Genomic DNA, 19601 nt, shown 5'->3' on the forward strand with positions numbered 1-19601 from the left:
CAGTTGAGCTCAATATGGATCTATGATTGTATCACAGGAGAGTAATATTGTTGTATATTTTATACAACATATATGCAATTCCTGTTCAAGAGTCTTTTTTTTTGTGATTTAAGCCAGCTGAGATTTTAAGTTTGACAGGTCAAGATCCTGCTGGGTGGAAAGCTTCTTGATATGCAAGAACACAAGGACATCATGGATCAGATTACAGACTACCTCACCTGGATGGAGGTGGTAATAATAATAATAATAATAATAATAATAATAATAAAACATCTTCATGCCCTACACCTCAGACTTCCATTTCAACTCCCAAACCTACTGCTACCAAAAGTTCTCTGATGACTCCTCCATATATAGTGACAAGAATAGCTCAAAATCTGTCTGCTGAAGCAGGGGTTAGTTTAACTGTTCCGACCCCCGGTGTTAATATGATAAATCCACGGCTGCCTCTCCTCTGGTCCAAATGCCGAATATTTTTCCACACAATCCATTTTTTATGTGGTCTTTCCAAAATGATGGTATACAGTATATTGTCTGTGGACGTCACTCCAGACAAGACAAGGTGCTACCTCTAGCCTACTATGATCATACCTGAGTGATCTCATCTCTGTAATAACATTGTGTGATTGAAAACAAGACGAGGTTAAAACATGGAATATGGCTAGAGGGCTTTTAATTTGTACGTCACCTGGTTACCATCAGACATCGCAGCATTTTTAAGATGTTTGTTTTTATGTAAGTAACTTTATTTATTTGTATAGCACTTTTCATACAGTAGTTGTCAGTCAAAGTGCTGTACACATAAGAAAAACATTAAAAATACTTAAAATACATTACACCAGATTTTGGGAGTTAAGAGTTAAGAGGGAGTTGAGTTAAGATTAAGGCTATTTTTAATGTGTTTTATATATTATTCCACTTACCCACAACCCAAAAAATAGTTTTAATGCAGTAATGTATCAAGTTAATCATTAAAGTGTAAATGACCCCAATACAGTGTGTTTCATGTGTGTAAAGTTTGGATTCATAAATGAAATTGTTATATTGCTTTTATTTTATTTACCATGAATACAGACATGCTTTATTTTGAAAAGACAGTAGAAGCATGTAACGTGGAAATTCCTTCGGTAAGTAATCTTGGCACTATTCTCTCCTGATAAAATATTAAAACTTGAACGTGACAAATTAACAGTCCTACAGTGAAAATTACAACAGCTTAATCTCCACCATCTCTGCTTGCTGTCGGTTGGTTCGAAATGCATTCTGGGATAATTAGCTTTGGCAGTCAGTACAGTCAGTGACTCAGTCATTCAGGGCTGGCCCCACTGTTCCTGTCTGGCCAAAAACAATGTACAGGACATGTCATGTTTAAAACTGATATTCAATGAACTACATTAAAAATATTTCTGAATCTATTTTACAGTACTTTTCCAAAATATTTTGGGATTTCAAGTTTTTCCAAAACTTTTCCAGACCTGGAAAAAACCCTATTTTCAAAAACATTTTCTATATTTTTCATGACTGTTCAAACCTTGCTCACCAAAAGAGATGGTTTATATGCAACTACACAAGATCTGTCAGAAGTGAGGTGACACAATTAAGTCATATCGTGTTCATCTACCAAAAAACCAAACTGAAATCTGTGTGAATGCCATTCATGCATTCATACATGAATATCTACCTAGCAAAAAACTCGTTATCATGCATTCCGTACAACAATAGTTAATATGTTTTCCATCTATAATACAGTCTGTCAAAAAACATTAAAAATTCCCTGTAGATTAATAATGTTTTAACCCCAATTAAAATCATGTATAGCTTCACTGATAGAAACCAAATACTTGTCCTTTACTACCTTATTTTTAATTGATTTTCAATTTTAGCATCTCTTATAAAATAATATAATCACACAAGCTCCACCACTCAGATGGTTGGAGCAGATGATACTGTATGTACCCTGATAGGCTAACCCAGGGCAAAAAAGCCAAGCCAGCCAATATTTCTGAAGTACAGTGGATAACTTTACGCTATATCATTCAAATTATTCTCTGAGGCCTGGTACTTCTGTATTTCTAATGTCCTGACTACAGTCTTGCCATTCCCCACTCAACATAAACTCAAAATAGTTACCTGAGGAACAGAGAAACTAAAGGAAAAAATCAGTCTGTTGCTTTCTGGCTGCTGCAAAAATGACACATATACGCAGGTTTCAATGCATATAAAATGAAAGGCATGTCGAGGAGAATGCCAAACTACTTTCCACTAAATAAGCGCTACACCTGTCTTTCTCCTTTAAGCCCTCCTGCCTTCCCTTCCACACTCAACTCACCTCCCATACCTACCCCCGAAATCAATTTGTTTTAATCCAGCCTCAAATGATTTGATATTGTCTGGACTGCAACTGACACAAATGAGCTGGCAGCTACAGGCGTCTTTAATAAAGGAAGCATGAGCTGAGAGCCAGAAAGCTCTCAGCACTTGGCGAGCTCTAGCACTCACCTGGGAGAAAATATGCCAGAGGATCTGGAAAAACACCACTTAAATCCACTCTCCAGGGGCTGCGGCAGGCCAAATGGGATACACATACCACAGGCTGAATCATTCAGATTTAAAAAATAATCCTCACAAGTGGTCTGTCGAGTCATTCCCTGAATATTTTCTGCTATCACCAAACTATCATCAATTGGCAAAGTAGTTTTCACCTTTGCCATGAACTAGATTTTCTCCCAACATCTGCTGAACTGACCATGACAGGAGTGAAAAATATGTCTACACCAATTTTTATATCGTCAGGGGAAACAAACTCTTCACACACATTGTGACATGGGACAAGAAAACTCATCTTTTCCTATACATCTGATTGTCAAAGATAGTGGAAATTTTGTTTTCAAGGAAAGGGAAAAACAGGAAGTAGAGGAGGGGAAAATATTCTGTGATGCACATGCTTCGAGTTAAAGATCCAGAACTACTTTTTTAGCAGTAATAACAGCTAATTGTAGTGTTTGAAAAATAAGTACTTGCTGCACATTTGCAGTAATGGCTAGTGTGAAGATAAGAAGAGACTGTAGTTCAGGGGATGAAGTTGTAGCATGACTAGGTTGTAGCAGCAGTAGCTGAAAAAGAAGTATAAAATGTATATTGCATGACAGATTTGTTTTTCCAGTGTGGACTGTCAGAACAACCAGAAGCCTTTGGAGGGTGAGCACACAGACATGTCAGCTTTGCAACACTAAAGAACTACAGCCGTGCTAGCGGCTCTGTGAGGCACAGCAGTGGTTTGAGGTAAATGCTAATGGTAAAGTTTAAAGATGTTCACCATCTTAGTTTAGTGTGTTAGCATGCTGGGAATATCATACGTTTTGCAGGTATTAAACCAAAGTATCAAACAAATTTATATTTCATGTAATGACATTGCTATAGGAAAAGTCATTACAGTATAAATTATTACAATTCATACTGAGGGCAAGATGAATGTGTGGACCCAACTTGGTGCCAGTGCATCCAAAAGTTATTGAGACATTTCACTCTGAACCCAGAATGTCAATGTCATCGTTGCGCTGGAGGAAAAGTCAGGGGATCACCAAAGTCATTAGGATTCATCCTTTGGGGAGCATAAATGTCTGTGCAAAATTTTCATGGACCAACCAACCGACCAACTTTGCCTTCCCTCAAGCCACACAAGTCGCACACTGTCAGGCAAAACAGCTCAGAGCACTCTGGGCTGTCTGGACTGAGTTTAACATTTGAGTGCATGGTGCAACTTCACGCCTTGCAATTGCAGAAAAAGTTTGACAATAATCAAGCATTACATTCAGCTAAAAACAACAGGAAAACATGAATCTTAATGTCATAAGATAGGAGTGAAGGCCAATCTCACTGTACCACAGGGAAACAATAGTAGCTACAGCAGTAACTACACCCATCAGATAATTGCAGTGCATTAAAAGGTTCAATATTTCCCTCTGAAATGTAGTGGGGTAGAAGAAATTAAAATTAGAAAAGTGGAGTACCAGTGCTAAAAGCTGAACACTTGGGTGACTTTATATTTCTGTCGTTTACACATTCTTCAAACGTACCACTATATAACTAGAGAAAGAGTGACAGAAAAAGAAACATTAAAAGCAGAGATACAGCCAGTCGGGCTTAGAGACAATCAGACAGATGGATGAAGAACTGGGCTGGTGTCCCAGTCAACATTTTTCTGTTGATTAGCTGGTGAAAAGCCCTTAGGCATCTATCTAACATATAACCAGACTACATTTAGTTGAAAATAAAGTTTATTTCACTGTGATATGGCTATTATTTTAAGTAAGTAATAAATACTCCACAATACAAGACAATCTAAAATTACATTTTCATACTTTCTACAGCTGTAAAGTTTTTCTTAGTTTATAAGAACCTGCTGAAACCCTGATAAATCCATCACCAAGCTTTATCTTCTGGACTTGATACCTCTGTTAATTGGCCAACATGTCCATCATGGGCTGTGGGCGAGTTTAAACAGATCCACCCCTTCCTTCCATTGTATCATGAATCAACACTCCTCCCTCGCCGCCTCTCTCATCAGGTAAGTATGATAAACAAGACAAGTGCGATTTATTGTGTCTCGGCTCTTTGAGCTTGGCCTGGACTGCAAATAAACTTTCATCTTCCCAGTTCTTTGGCTGAGGTCTGCACCCTATCACACAGACAAGAAAGACGGAGGAAGGAAAGAAAGAAAAGCTAAGGGCAGGGGAGGAATGAAGCAAGCCTGGACAGGACTGAATTACGCACTGTATTACACCACAGCAGCACTTTCTGACTCAAACAGCTGATATGCGGTGCGTGGCACGCGTAGGAATATGTAAGTTCTACAGTTGAGAAAATGTAGTGCCAAAGGAAAGGGCTGTCTGACGGCAAGATAAAGCCGTGAAAATTTTCTGAGTATAGTCTACATTTAAACTGATGTTTACTTTTTTAAGTGGGCCTTTTTTTAGGAAGCTAAAATACGTTAGTGCAGTACAGTGCTTACCTTCCGTGCCGGTACACCTGTCTGCTTTTCCAAACTAGGAGCGTGCCGACCCAAATCTACTGCAGCTAATACGCTGTGTTGGGCCATGTACATGGCCAGAACAAAGTGCCAGGCCTGTGTGTCCACACAGCAGCCTGACCCCAGGCCTTCATGGGGCTCCCACTGCCTAAGACCAGTGAAAAGAGCGCCAACTTAGAATACAAGAGTTCGAAACGGACTCCAGCTCCCAGCATGCTTAGCAAACTCGCACCTACATGTTACGTCCCGCTTGCTCAAACTCTCGTCCCCCACTGAACAAGACCCACCAGCAACCAACTAGGGGTTCCATGACGTCACCCGAGATATAAAGCTGGGAGACAAGCAGAAATCAATGCTTTTCGTGTGGCTTGCGCCGTTTAAGAAAGCAAAACACATAAGTACTGTTGTTCTTGTTAAGGCCTATAATCTCTCCTTGCTGGTTGAGCTTGAGATTTCTTTGTGTTCATCCCGAACATAATCCCCAGACCTGAAGAGAGACTGCTGTGCAACCCAGCAATCTTACCCTTCCTGCAGAAGAAAGGCGAAGAATAACCTCTATGCCCTCCTCGTCTTTGAGTCAACTCTCTCTGCTCACCTGCCGAGAATACCAGCCGCCGCAAGACTCTGACAATGCGAGGACATCAGCTTCTGTCAGCATCCAGCTGAAGAACCAAGTTTGGACCTAACTGACAGACTACACCCTACCCTACTGGCTCCCCTAAACGGTCCAAGTAAGAGGCTCCATCTGGGCACTAATAGATTATTGATAGTATGCTATTTGACGCTTGATTGCTAGTTGTTGTGATACCACAGACTGTGTGTCTGGTTGTACTACTGTGAATGCTTTTGAAGGATTATTGCTGCTGTTGTTGGTTTTGGTTGTTTTTATCAAGCTTAACTGATTTTGGTGCTTGTCTAACTGCTTGGACTGCTGGTCTGTGTTGGTTCGCCATCATGTGAGAGACTGTGGGTTGCATTTTATTTGTTGTAATCAGACCGCGTGTGGCGGATACGACATTCACACACTACGTCTCTGTGGAATAAAGCAAATGCCATGTCTCCCCACTATCACTGAGATCTTTTGTTCTTTGGTGCTTTCACCCTCTTTCTTTTACTAACCCCACTTGCATGTACACACACACTTTCTGACATGCTATTTCGTAGTCAGACATGTGTTGCTAGGCAACACAGACAATTAGCTGTGTCCGACACCATCTTAGTGATCAAAGGCACATATTGAATGGTGGTCGCCATTTAATTGCAGTCTCTGTTCAAATCTCGCAGTAGTTCACATCCACCATCTTGTTCCTCTTCCTTCCTCCTTCCCTAAACATTATTGATTTATAAGTGATATTGCTAATATTAATAAACTCTGTTGTGCATTTAAAGAGAAGTTTCCTGTGATTGTTTGCGTTCATACTGTGATAACATCTTGGTGACGGGGTCAGTGCTCCACTTCATCCTATAATGTTAATATCTCTCAGGTGTTGACATTCTTGGATGAACATCCCTTTTGAGACGATATTCATTGTTTGGTGATTGGTCCCTGACCTCAGGGTGGTGCCCCGTTATTATAAATCCATATCAATAATTGTATTGATTTTTAATAATTAATAATTATCTTCAATAATTATTACTTATTGCTAATAACCAAACCTGCTCCTGAGTTCCAACAACTGACTATGGATAACTACCTCATACAACCCCACAAATATCCAAACTGTCCCTTTAAGGCTCTGATAAACAAACGAAAGTGTGTATGCAGACAGTGCATCATTTTGGGCTGCCACGGACATTCACATGGACCATCACTGATATGGGCAGGTGACAAAATTTACAGACCGTATTATTATCCACCTTCCACTTTACCTATCTAGTATTTCTTCCTTAGTTTTTAATCTTTTAATTTCTCCTGGAATGTTTGTAAGTTTTATTTTGGATTTTAATGTTTCATGGTGTATTTCACTTTATGTTTTAATGCATAACGTAAAGCACTCTTATTTGCCTTTGTGCATGAAATGTGCTATACTAATAAATATCTGTAGCACTGCTGTAGTACAAGTACAGCCTCACACTGTTTGCATGGCTGTAGACTCTTCGTCTTGTTTGGGGCATTTGGCAGGTGAGTTGGAACATCAGTATCTAGTTCTCATAATACATCCATGTTGTAGCTGAGCTAAATCCATGCTTTTACTACAAAAGACATCATCACACAGTTACACTCAATTCTGTATCATGACTGATGGCAAACCACACCAAAGGTCTCTTTCAGTGCCATTTTATTCTGCCAGAGAAGAAGTAAATAAAACTGAATCATCAAAAAGATAGCTTTGCCCATTTTGGACTCTCAGTGTGACCACCTTCTCATCATGGTAAAGATATTTGGTTATTAGTCAGAGGCTCAAATTCACGTCATAGTTCGCAAATGTTGATCTTGACGGAAAAGCACCACAGGGTTTATTTAACTGCCACGAGTGAATCCAGACATCACTACAAATCCATTCCAGTAAACAGGAGAAAACCATCCCTCTGGGTCATCCATATTTAACAGTGTGGTGTTTTTTCTCTCTCTTTGAGCTGGTGTAACTCCAGTTATACTAATTTGTTCAGCTGAGTCAGACAGGAATTCATCTTGTTCCGCTCTTCCCATGTTTCTGCATGTGTCAGAGCCGGAGACTCTGATCTGCTCCATGTAAGGTCTGAGGCAGGTTCAGACACAGTTTGATGGGTCTGTGCAACACATTAAAGAACACCCAAGTCATGTGCTCCATTACACAGAAGCTGTTTCACGATATCCTGAGGGTGTGATCTTACTGTATACACTCAGTTCAAGGACACCCTGTTGTTCTTTTAATTTGCTGCCTGACACCAACCACCAGCAAATTAAATCATGCTACAATTTCTTCCTAAAATCCAAGCAATGCATGAAGATTTCTAAAGCAGACTGCAACAGCTGTGATCTAAATTACTTGACAGGTATCATGATGGATATAGGGGCTAACCAAAACAGTGTATACATACTGTACTCCACCATCTCTTTGGGGATGTATTGCATGATCGTGTTCAAGCAAACTGATCAACTGGACATGTTACAAGTCCATGAATCTCCTATAGAGCTGTTGTGGTTTCTGCGATCAACACAGCACCTGTAACAACCTTTCTGGTGGCTGTTTCTGGGAAGGCTGTTTCCTACAATCATTTAACTTTCCAAAAAAGTGACAACACAGCAATCACACCAGTTTTATACAGTGATTGGCCAGGTGTGTGGAGGTGTGAAAGAAGGCGGGGTTTGAATTTCTCTCTTAAGCATCCTTCTTAGGTTATCCCATTTGTGCGATTTGTCATGTTGAGGCTACGAAGGTGCAAAAAACACAAAGTTCTTGGAGGTAGATCAGGGAGGCAGTGAGATGCAGCCAGGAGGAAGCTATGATGGCAGACTTTTCAGTCTGCCTTTGAGTGTGGCTATAGCATTTAGCCTAGCTTCAAACAAATAGTGGAAGCAAGGGGGAACTGCTGGCCTGATACTATCAAAAGTTTAAGAAAACATACCTTCTAACAACTCCAACCTGTACAATGTAGAGACAAAACATTGTAATTTCAGACAAGATGTTTCTTGGCCAATGTCTCAGCAGTGTGATTGCCCTAGATCAAATTTAAACCATTTCAATGAACTAGATCCATTATCTAAATTCAATTTAACTAGATTCTGATATTTGGTGAAATTCAAGCTTATCACACCACCAGCAATTGCTGAAAATACAGTAATCTTTAAAGTGGCATTAATCAATGTTTTGGCCACTTGGATAAACACAACATTGAAATCTTATCACCATATTATCACCAGTTCATATGACTATTTACACACCAAGCAGACACAGACCAACATTTCCTTTCATTTCGAGTTGTTTCTTTCTACCTGATGAAAAGTGTAATACTCATTCAGTTTTTGGTCTCCACCAACTCCTGAGAAAAATATCTGGCTCTTAAGCTGCTAAATGCTCCACTATGTTCACCAACTTGTCACTAACTTTGTTTGTCCACCTTTTGTTGCTGAGCAAGTAGCATAAAGTAGCTTTATTCCAGTTCTTTCCTGAGCAGTGAGAGTGAACCAAAACAGTTAAGATGTAGGCCATAAAACCAAAACAATGATCTTAAAGACATTAAAACACTCCATTAAACCAAGGGGACTTGCAGAGTTGGTGATAATTCTCTGTAGGTCAGTCACCACAAGTGACCCCTTACACTTTAAACTTAAGTCATTTGATTCATTGTTATTATAGAAATATTGACTAATGCAGCTTTAAAGTTTTAAATGATAATCTGGCACAATAGCAGCTCCCTTGGCAGATGACCAGATTTTGCAAATGCAGCCTCTTACATTTTGAATAAAGCTGACAAAAAACAAGTGTAGGCTGCTTTGTGTTGGCAGATCATATGAGATAAAAAATCATGCAGAATGGCAACAACAGATCACTTTCTGTGCACTATAATTTTGCACAAGTGTACTATCTAGTTTGCCAGCTCTGAAGAGTCTTAATTGAAGCTAAGTGCTTTCCTAAGGTTAGCTAAGAGATTTAGATGAGAGATCATGTGTAAGCCAGTGCTGATTTGTCCTTAAACCAAGTGAGCAATAAAAATCAGGATCACTTACCTACTCTGAAGTTGGGTGCTGTCAGGGTGTCTGTCGCATGGCCATTCTCACTGATGATGGTGGTGGTGTTTCCTAGCTCGCAGTTGTTGTGACATCTGCCTCCTATACAGGTTAATTTGCAGATGGTGGGTGTGAAGACCACCTTGATCCTTCCTGTATGGTTGCCCACTGCCACCGAGAATATGGTGCAAACCAAGAGGAGGGGGAAGGAGAGCAGACGGACTGTGGTTATTCTTTGATCCATTAGAAAATGTTAAATCACTTTCAAGTTGAAGCTTGTCACAATCAACTGGTGAGGCTCCAGTCAAAACAATGACAAAAAAATCTACTATGTAATTTTCAATTTTGAAAAACTTGTGATGTGTCTCCTCCCTGCACTTATATACTTCCAAATACCCCTCTCTATCTGTTTCTCCTCCTCTTCCACTGCTCCTAAATCCAGTGGCGCCTCTGAAACGTGAGCAGGAATAAAGAAAAAAAAAATCTGGGAGAGAGAGAGAAGTCAGCAAACAAAACTCTGGGATGTCTTCCAATTCTTCATCATAAGTCTCTGAGAGGTGGATATTGGCATATTACCATACCAAGCTTTATTCCAAAACAGACAAACAGCGGGCATGCCACCTTCAGCTCCTGTGCCTGCTTTTCTTGCTCTTCGGTTTTCTTCTCATTCTTTCTTTCCTCTTAGTTTTAACTCTTGAGGTTTACCAAAATATGCTCAGGAACTTTACAACCTCAAATAAAGAAAATGAGCTCCAAAAATCCTTTGTTGCAAGTCCACACAGAGATGAGGAAGAAGTCAGAGTTGCCTTTAGAAGTACTGTAAGACAAAAGCTTATCTACCCGTTTCCCTGTACTCCTACTCCTCTTCCCCACCCTCGTGAAACCCAGCCCTCAGTACAGACAGACAGGAAGAAGACATGAGTGAAGAGCACTAACTTTGACAAAGATTCTTGCACCCCACATCAAAGTACCATACATTTAATCTTTTTATCTAATGTACAACAATATCTTACAGTACATACATCTCTTCAGGTACATTTAGCTTTCTCCTCTAATTCACTCAACTGTATTTACTTCTCTTGATCCTTTAATATCTCTTCCCTGTGCGGTGGTTCTTGGCATCCCTGTGTCAGGTCCAAACCCCTGTCTCCAGTGCTCAGTGCATTGTCTGTGGCTGTCAGCTGTTCACACCAGAGAGTGCAGACGCATGGACCTAAGCCAAGCAGCCAGAGGAATGTTTTCTAAACCTGAGAGGCAGGAAAAACCACTGGATAAGACGTCCCAGGCTACCTAAACATTCACTAATAGGTGCAAAAATTAACTATTAAAGAGGGACCTAATATGATGTAGTGGTTTAAACCCAATGCCAATGGAAAGGTGGTTTTAGAAATGTTGCCAGGATCATATATGGACGTCCAAGATTTGAAGTCTAAACATGGTTTGCCCAATTCCCTTTGGTGGGAAGATTATTTCCAAAAAGAAATAAACAAGGAACGAAGAGTGTGGCAAGGTAGCTCTGGATGGGGAAAGTGAGGGTTTTCTCTTCTTTGACAATTCGTGAGCCAAATGTGAACAAAAGGTTCCAAAACACAGAACTGGAGACGACTTTCTCACAAATTGACAGATTTGTTTTCAAGGCATACATTAGACAACGACTAAATCCAAGTTGTTAATGTTTAATGATGCTGTTAAAGGTTTATTTACATCAGTAATGTTTGTAAGAATTGTGGTAAAACACTAAATGCTTCAATTGTGTATATTAATGTACTTTTTTCAGCAGTCAAAACCTTACAGACTGGGTCTTGAGCAACCTCCATTTTTAAGACTTGTGTTAAGGGTCTATAAAGGAGCCTTGATCAACAAGTCTTTAACCATGTTAACCCTAACTCTAACCCTAACTAAAAACTTTTAATCAGATCTGATTTTTGAAAATACAATGTCGCACCCTGACACACAAAACTGACTTCAAAGGACTAGCACTGACAACAGTTGGTTGATGCGTTACCCTACGTCTTCTGCTAAAAGTTGAAATTCACACACTGTAGAGACATGCACTTCACTTCTCTGCCTCCGTGACAGCAAACTAGTAATAAGTCTATATTATGTATGTACTCAGAAGAACATAGTGGAGAGAAAATCAAACTAGCCAACGATTTGGTGCCTCTTTCATCAGAACAACATTGCTTCTCAGTGCCATCCAAAACTCATCTGACTGTTAAAAAGGAATTAATCTTAAGTCCAGCTTCACTCAAAAATATGTTTTTCCTCTTGTGAAGGACGTTGGAGCAGAATGCTGGTACAGAAGGTTGGATGTGCAGAATTTGTTTTCACATTCGTCTGCTGAAAATAGAAAGTTTCTCTGTGCTCATTGAAAATCGGATTTTACAGGTTGGGTCAATGAGCATGATTTGTGACATCACAACAAGTTTGGAAGGTAATTATACGTTTTTTGTGGAAAAACCATATCAGACATATATTATTGTTTTATGTCTCAATATACATCTAGAGGGGATCTTTAACTGTTTTCTGATCTACCACATCTATGGTTAAGGTTTGGTCAGTTAAGGCAACTAAGACTAGTCAAAAGTCACTCAATTTTACTCATGAAGTTTGGTTTACTTGTAATGAGGAGTTATACTCGGCCTGTGAAAAAAAAAACTGTTGTTTTTCTGGTGAGGACGGTCTCATTTGAGTATATGTGAAAGATGCAACTGATGCTACACTGCTATCATTGCTAATCACTGCTGTAGCCAGTTCAAAATATTTTGCTTGTGGAGGAAATAAGAAAAGGAGGAGGCGAAAAGTAAGGAGAAATTGCTCTAAATGGGTAAACTCACTGCTTCACTAAGCTGAATAGCCAGTCGGAGCTCCCTCTCTCTCATCAAATTCTGATTCGACATGCTGAGGCGACTGAAAGAGCAGCTGCTGATAAAGGTTGATTAGAGCCAAGGGTGCAGGACACATGGCAAAAAGTACAAAAAACATACAGCCCAATGATGCCTGATGGCCAAATGGCAGCTTAGTATGTCAGGACCCTTAGGCATAACACTGAGTGTCACACAGAATCCAATCACTCAGTGGGAGTTTTCATGGCATTTCACCCCAGTGAGCTTAAATGTGGTTGCTGACAGGTGGCATAGATATGTGCTGCAGGGGAGAAATACGCCTCAAAAACAGCCTCCAATTCTCAACATACGGAAACTGTCGAGCAATGTATTGTTTGCTGTCAGCTTTTCAAGCAGCTCTGTGTTCTGTGTTCACAATCATACCAATCCTGGCATGTCAAAGCTACTTTGACAAGGCTCTGAGCAGCAGGTCCCTGGCCACAGTGAAGATAAAACATTTCTAAATCATCTGAAACCCCCCTTCCCTTCTATGCTTCTGTAAATATGCGCACGTTGCTGGCACATTTCTTTGGTTGTGTCGAGCATATGGAAAGGGAGTCAGGAGAGCATCTCAGACACAACACAGACATCAATCAACTTGAAGGAAGAAAAATGTTGAGGATCCAGACTGCAGAGGCTGGAGGAGTGTAGCAGGGAGGAATGAAAGCGTAAATACTGAAGTCAGGGGGGTAATTTCTTTCTTTCCTATGTTTTCCATTGTACCACAGGGGGATTGTGTGAGCCATGCAAGGGAATTAAAGTGCAGACGCCTGAGAGATAAAGTGTTGCAGCAAAGAAACTTAAGTCAGGATTCGTAGAACGCTGTTTAAGGGTCATTTGTGATGTTTTTGCACCTCTTGGCTGTTAGCTACTTAATGCAGAATTTTTTAAATTGTGCTCTGGTCTCAAGGAGACCAAACTTTTTGTGTAAAATCTTGTAAAAGCACCTGTGAATGGATTTGATACACAGAGTCATTTGACAGGTGTGTGTACTATAGGAATCTATGTAAATTACTGGTACCTATATATCAAAAGAATGAATGGAAATATTGTTACAAGTGAGTATTGAGGATGCATCACGATATCCTGACTTTTTCTGTCATCATGGGATGTCAAAAAACCCAGCAACACTGGTAGTATAAAGAACAACCATATTTAGGGACCACTGCATTTCGGCTTGTTTTCATGACATAGAAGTAAAGTAGGCAAAGAGACACATAATGATTTTTTACTTTAAAAGTGTTACAAAGCATGAATAAGGACTTCTTAATTAATAAGTCTTCCTCGTGATGTTTTCTAAGTTCTGGATGACCCTAATGAAAGGCACAAGTCAAAATGAGTTGAGTCCTTCAATTAAGAAGTACTTTATACTGCAAGTGTTGCTAAAGTTTTGACCTCTCAAGACTATTTCCCTTCTCCATGCACCTTAGAGCTAGATGAGGTTGTTCCAGAATCCCCACCCTGATTGCAAACCTTCAGGCATTCTTATTTGGTCATTGCGGTGATGGCGAGGTGATCCTCTCTGCCCAAACCTTCAGTCAGGACCAAGACTACTAACATTTGTCTGAGGGTGTTTTGGCAGTGTAGGAGAGCTGAGGGATAGCTGAGGGGAGACGGGGAATAGCTTTCCCAGATGTGGCACCAAAGCCGGTTGCTGACAGGCTGTCTGTCGCGTGGGACAGGGCTGACAAAAAGGCTGCGGGCTTCCTGTTTTAGAAGAGCAAATTCGTCTGCTACTTTCACAAAGTGTAGCGCTGACTGCATGCTGGGCAAAAACCAGCCGTGGTAGTTCCATTAATTTAGGCTCAGAGGCCTTAAGTGCTATTTGTAGGTACACAACTTTGCTCTAAGAGGTACACAATGAAGGGTTGTGACATGCTTTACAGGGGTTCTGGTGAAAATGTTTGTTGGACCCCAACAGATGCACAATCCCCCTCCTCCATCACACAGATGGATAACTCTACTTTGAGTGTCTGGAGAATCAAACCGTAGCCTGGCAAGAGTTCAACAACTGAACCTTCAGTACTATGTTGTGATTGAAATGACAGGTCATATTGCTCTGCTTTAAGGGAGGTTGAAAAAATTTCAAAAAGCCAATGAGCCACAAATACAATGTTGAGGTTGAGAGAACGGGTACAATTAGTGGGTCTTGTGGGGGCTTTGGTGCTTTGGCATCACTCAGCACAACAAACAGTTCATTTAAAATCATTTAGGGCTCATCAGTCAGATAACATTAAGCAAGACTTTACATTGTCAGATATAATGCACCAAGAGTTCATCATCAAAAAAGATATGGTATCAATGTGCAGCACTGTCTGCCACAGTGTCTTTTTCTTAGACATCCATTGGGAGAAGCCAAAGTCAGACATTTTTCTATACACATAGACAGAAAAAATGTTGAGGAATGTTTAGTATACCATTCATGTAATATCTTACTAAATGTGAACTAAAATATATATGTAGGGTTGGGGCTCCAATAGCTGGATCCATTTCAGATCCAGTTTCAGGTGACAAAATACCCACAACAAATCTCTTATCAAATCTTTTATCACTCACTATCTTTTATCAAAATATTAGCAAAGGACAACAACATACAAAGTATTCAGCAGGCACACAGCATTGCTTTCGGCAGTTGAAATGGCAAGTGTTGCAGGTGGCAGATAATATCAGCTATAAAATTTGGGATATGAAAAGTGGATTTGACACTAGATTCAGGCTCCATAAAATGCTATCAAACCCCATTCCCGTACATATTTTTCTACAGATAATCCAGGTTTACTTTGAAGTTGACTTTTCTTTAGCTGGCTGAAAAAGAAAGGAAGAACCAGTGTTCCTTCCAGTGGATCAGATCCTTGTGAGGTTGTCACAAGGATCTGATCCTTTTCATGTGGAAACTATAGCTTTGTAGTTATCCTTGGTAGATAGAGTATTTGAACAACACAGACATCAAATACAGGCCTTGAGAGTAATTCACAGAAAATACTTACAATATAAAATGCAATCATAATATTGGTCAGAAAAATTGCAATTAGGTATTTTCATCAGCTGTAGTCCATAGTATCTCATAAGTCTTTGTTTAAAGGGGACATACTATGCTTTTCCTCATTTTCAGTTATATATTTAATGTTACGATGTTGGATGTTCATATTAAACATGGCCAAAGTGTCAAATAATGAGGTAAACATATGTAGAAGTAATCCCTGTGAGCAAAAAGCACTGGTTTTAGACTGCTATGAACACTCAGTTTCCAACAGTTTTTTCTATTTTCAGCCCAAGCTGACGTCAACTCGTGATGGATATCTGTATATGGTCATCTGTTCCATGCACAGCGCCAGTTCACTGCACTGCTCCACTAACATTATGGTATTTTTCCATTGTTTTGGGGATATCATGGCGATTTCGAGCTGGTACACTGTCACACTGTTTTTCCATTACACAGCAGGGCAAAGTAAGATAAGTAGTTTACCTGTTGGATGTGTGCTGGTCATCTGCAGCTCTTCAACAAACATCATCATCACTGTGGCTATTTCTGCTTGAACTATTCCTCCCTGCATTATTTCTAACTGATCTGCTGAACGAATACCTCCAAATATCTACATATGTTGTGTCGCCCAGTTTTTAGTGACGCTAACGAAGCGCTACTAATATGGTGAGGAACACATTTAATGTCCTGTAAATTCTTCACAATAAAAGTCTCCTGTTATTTAATCATTTGAAAGCTTGTCATTTGAAGCAGTAAAGCATGAAATGTTGGGTTTGCATCGGCGGTAACTTAACATGACTATGATACGGCTGAAAGCTGGCCAGTCAGAACAGAGTGGGCTCACCGGTGGGGAGGCTTAAAGACACAGGAGCTAAGACTGCCTGTTAGAGATAAAGGCTGAACTGAGGGGCTGCATTAAGGGCCAGTACAAGATATATAAGGTGTTGAATAGTGAATCATGCAAAGCTACTCTGGTGGAGTCCCAGAATAAAATTAGAGCTGGAAATGAGCATAATAGGTCCTCTTTTGGTCTTATTGAAGCCAGTGTCTGTTGACTCTATGTTGAATCCTCTAGTGTCTTATTTAGGGAGAAGCACTAGTTCAGTATATGAACCTTCAGACCATTTAAGGCCATATACTGGTATGCACAGTACTTCAAATAAGGGAAGCTTTGAAATAAGACAAGGCTTTGCTAAATATTTATTTGGGAGCCATATATAAAACCAGTTATTTCTCTCTGGTTTTTCAAAAACATATTGAATATGAATAATTTGGAAATGTAGGTGGCTGGTTTCTGTCTATATGTGCCTGTGTGCCATTTCCCTCTTTACCTTTGATGTCTGGCCATTTCTTGGGTTTTTACAAACTGCTAGCTGAAATTAAACTGAACTGAGGAGGTTATTTTGAAACTGGGTCTGGGTCACTGTGGCCAGGTCTGGGTCTGCTTGAGACTGCAGCACTGCAGGCCAAGAATCAACACTGTTCTGTCTGCTGACCTCCCCCATTAATATGCCCACATCGGTCCGTCTGTCTGTGGCCACAGGCACAACCACTCAAACTGCAGTCGACAAATTCTTTGAAAAATATTGACTTATTCATAGATTCATACTGGCGAGTCAGATGTTGGAGTTTGGCCTTGAATTTATGACAAGCCGCAATAACCAAGCAGGAGCTGGTAAATTATGGCTGCTGTTAATCTGTCAGATCTATAAGAGTTTGACTGGCAACCAAACTTGGTCCAAGAAACTTTTTTTTCTCTGAATCATTTGAAGCAGCTCAGAAATGAAGAGTCTCATAAAAATGTGAATGCCACAAGCCAGCGGGACTCTTCATAGGAAACCAAGCCTTATGTAACTGAAGGTGTGAGGAAATATGCTGAATGTCTATATATCGCTGTTTGTCTTTGAATACATAGAATGAACAGTGAAGTAATAAATTGAAAGCTGGCCTCTGGGTAAATTGCAGTGGTGTATTCATGCTTTTGTGTGTCTGCAGCCATTTACCACTGGGTTCCACCTTAAACTGTAAATGGGAGATAATGTGTCTTCTGTGGCAAGGCTGTTGAGTAGCTGTGAGACTTAAATGGGGGGTAGATAACAGGTATTCAGAGGCTCCACTCTACACAGCCTCCTCCCATTCATATCCATCGAGGCACTTGTTGTTTCAGCAAATTGAGGGGTTCTCCCCCGGATGACACAGTTATTTTATTCCATCTCTTCCACTCTAACTCTCACACTCCCTGCCTTTGTCTGAAATTGCCCTCAGAAAATGAGACTAATAATTCATTTTCGACAGCCCCAAGCAGCAGGCAATGCTTAAGTCTTTATGCCATTACCGCTGGAGCTGCAATTTGAACAAATCCTGTTACTGCGAGCTCCACATTCTCTCCATATCCTCATACTGTTAGAGCAGATGTGATGTGTTTTGTGTGGTATGTGTATATTGGTATAAATTAGGGTTGAAGGGTTTTCCCGCGATTTTAAAATGATTATGATTCCCAGGAATATATCACCCTTTTCCCAGGATTCCCAGGATTTCTCACTATAAGACAAAGTTTGATTTTGAAAACCGAACTACTGATAACTGATTATAAAATAACTAATTAATTTTCTGATGTTATTCTTTGTTATTTATGGTATGGTTTGATGTTATTCTTTCATGTTTGTGTAGTATGTGGTAATATTTTAGCAGAGCAACAATTCCTTTTAAAAGTACACTTTTCTGAGGTGGAAAAAACACAACGCTATGTCAGAAAATGTGTCAGACGCAGCAATTTTGGTATGTCATTTTGGTGGTTTGAGGAATAGGAGTATTGTTCTTGAACATTGTAACATTAGAGCAATCTTCTGAACTTGATGCTCCACCTGTTCAACACCACTCTGCAATCTGCCCTACTGTTCTGATTCCAGATAGAGGTCTGTATCCGATTGAGCCATGTCTTGTTGAATGTCTGCATAGTTTATTTGCTGATGTTGCTCTGTGCCTCGTTCATTTATCTATTAAAGATTTTGCCACACAGTTTAACTGTATGCTGCTGTTTTAGCATGAAAAATAACAATATAATTGGTATCTTACAGTTATCACAGCAATTTAAGGTCAGATCCAATCTTTGGTATTGCATGGTAATGTCAATGATTTGGAGAGGGCGTCTCGCAGGCATTGTTCTAGGGTAACGAGAGCATTTTTGGCAAGAATTTTCAGGAAAAAACAAAATCTCTGTAAAGGTCCCTGGCTGGTATCAAATCGGGGACATTACAATCACATGTATGTGTCTCAGACCACTAGGCCACATAGACACCACAAGGAGCTTCTTTTTAATTTAAAAAAGGGTTCTCTGCACATCTTTCAGCACTGTGCAGCTGCATCAGGTGCTTTTCAGTACAAGGACAGTGTGCACTATTAAAGGCTGCAAATCTATCAGTGTGTTCCAGTCCTTTTTCCTCTGCTTTTAAGCTGTCACAGCAGACAAAGAGAAGAATGTGCAGACTGAATGTTTTTTAACTGTAGAACAAAATTAAATTGCAGGAAACTTATAGCTAAAATGTGGCATTCTTTGGAAGAAACTATTTATCTTCACAACTCGCACGTTTTTTCATTACTACCAGATTTTCATAGTAAGCTACCCTCAGATGTAACTCATGGAACTCTCAAACAGGAAGTTCAGATCATTAATAATAAACCTCCACATATTCCATCACAATTGCATATCCTTGAATTTATCCTGACTTCTAACTTATGTGACGTAAAGCTGTCATTGATTTTCCCACTGCTAATATTTTTGGTTTAAACTAAGACATTAGTTCCATGATTTAGTTTATTTGGCTGATAATGCCCTTTTATTAAAAGACAGATATCAGCCTAACACAGTCTTAATTCTTAACACAATTTACATATTTATTTAAATATCAGACATCTAAGAAATAATTTATTGAGATTATGGAGAATTTTACTTTCAGGAGTGTCAGTCTGCAAAACTTGCAATCAAATCTGTTTTTCCTAAATCAGTATTCCCTTATGATCCCGAGCATAATGTTGTGTTCACACCAAATGCCA

At 39.8% G+C, this 19601-nt stretch overlaps 1 protein-coding gene across 6 annotated transcripts in view; it reads right to left on the minus strand.

Annotated features, from left to right (window-relative positions):
• ltbp1 (latent transforming growth factor beta binding protein 1) overlaps positions 1–19601 on the minus strand; it is a 156255-nt gene that overhangs the window by 80579 nt on the left and 56075 nt on the right. For 5 of the 6 annotated variants that reach the window (XM_042433005.1, XM_042433004.1, XM_042433002.1 and 2 more), the window contains exon 5: positions 9681–9848. In XM_042433005.1, the coding sequence (XP_042288939.1) occupies positions 9681–9848 (168 nt within the window). Of the gene's footprint in view, positions 1–9680; positions 9849–10745; positions 10828–19601 lie in introns of those variants that run through there. The other variant, XM_042433006.1, reaches the window with a different exon arrangement.

The sequence above is a fragment of the Thunnus maccoyii genome, chromosome 14, assembly GCF_910596095.1.
Source record: "Thunnus maccoyii chromosome 14, fThuMac1.1, whole genome shotgun sequence".
NCBI lineage: Eukaryota > Metazoa > Chordata > Actinopteri > Scombriformes > Scombridae > Thunnus > Thunnus maccoyii.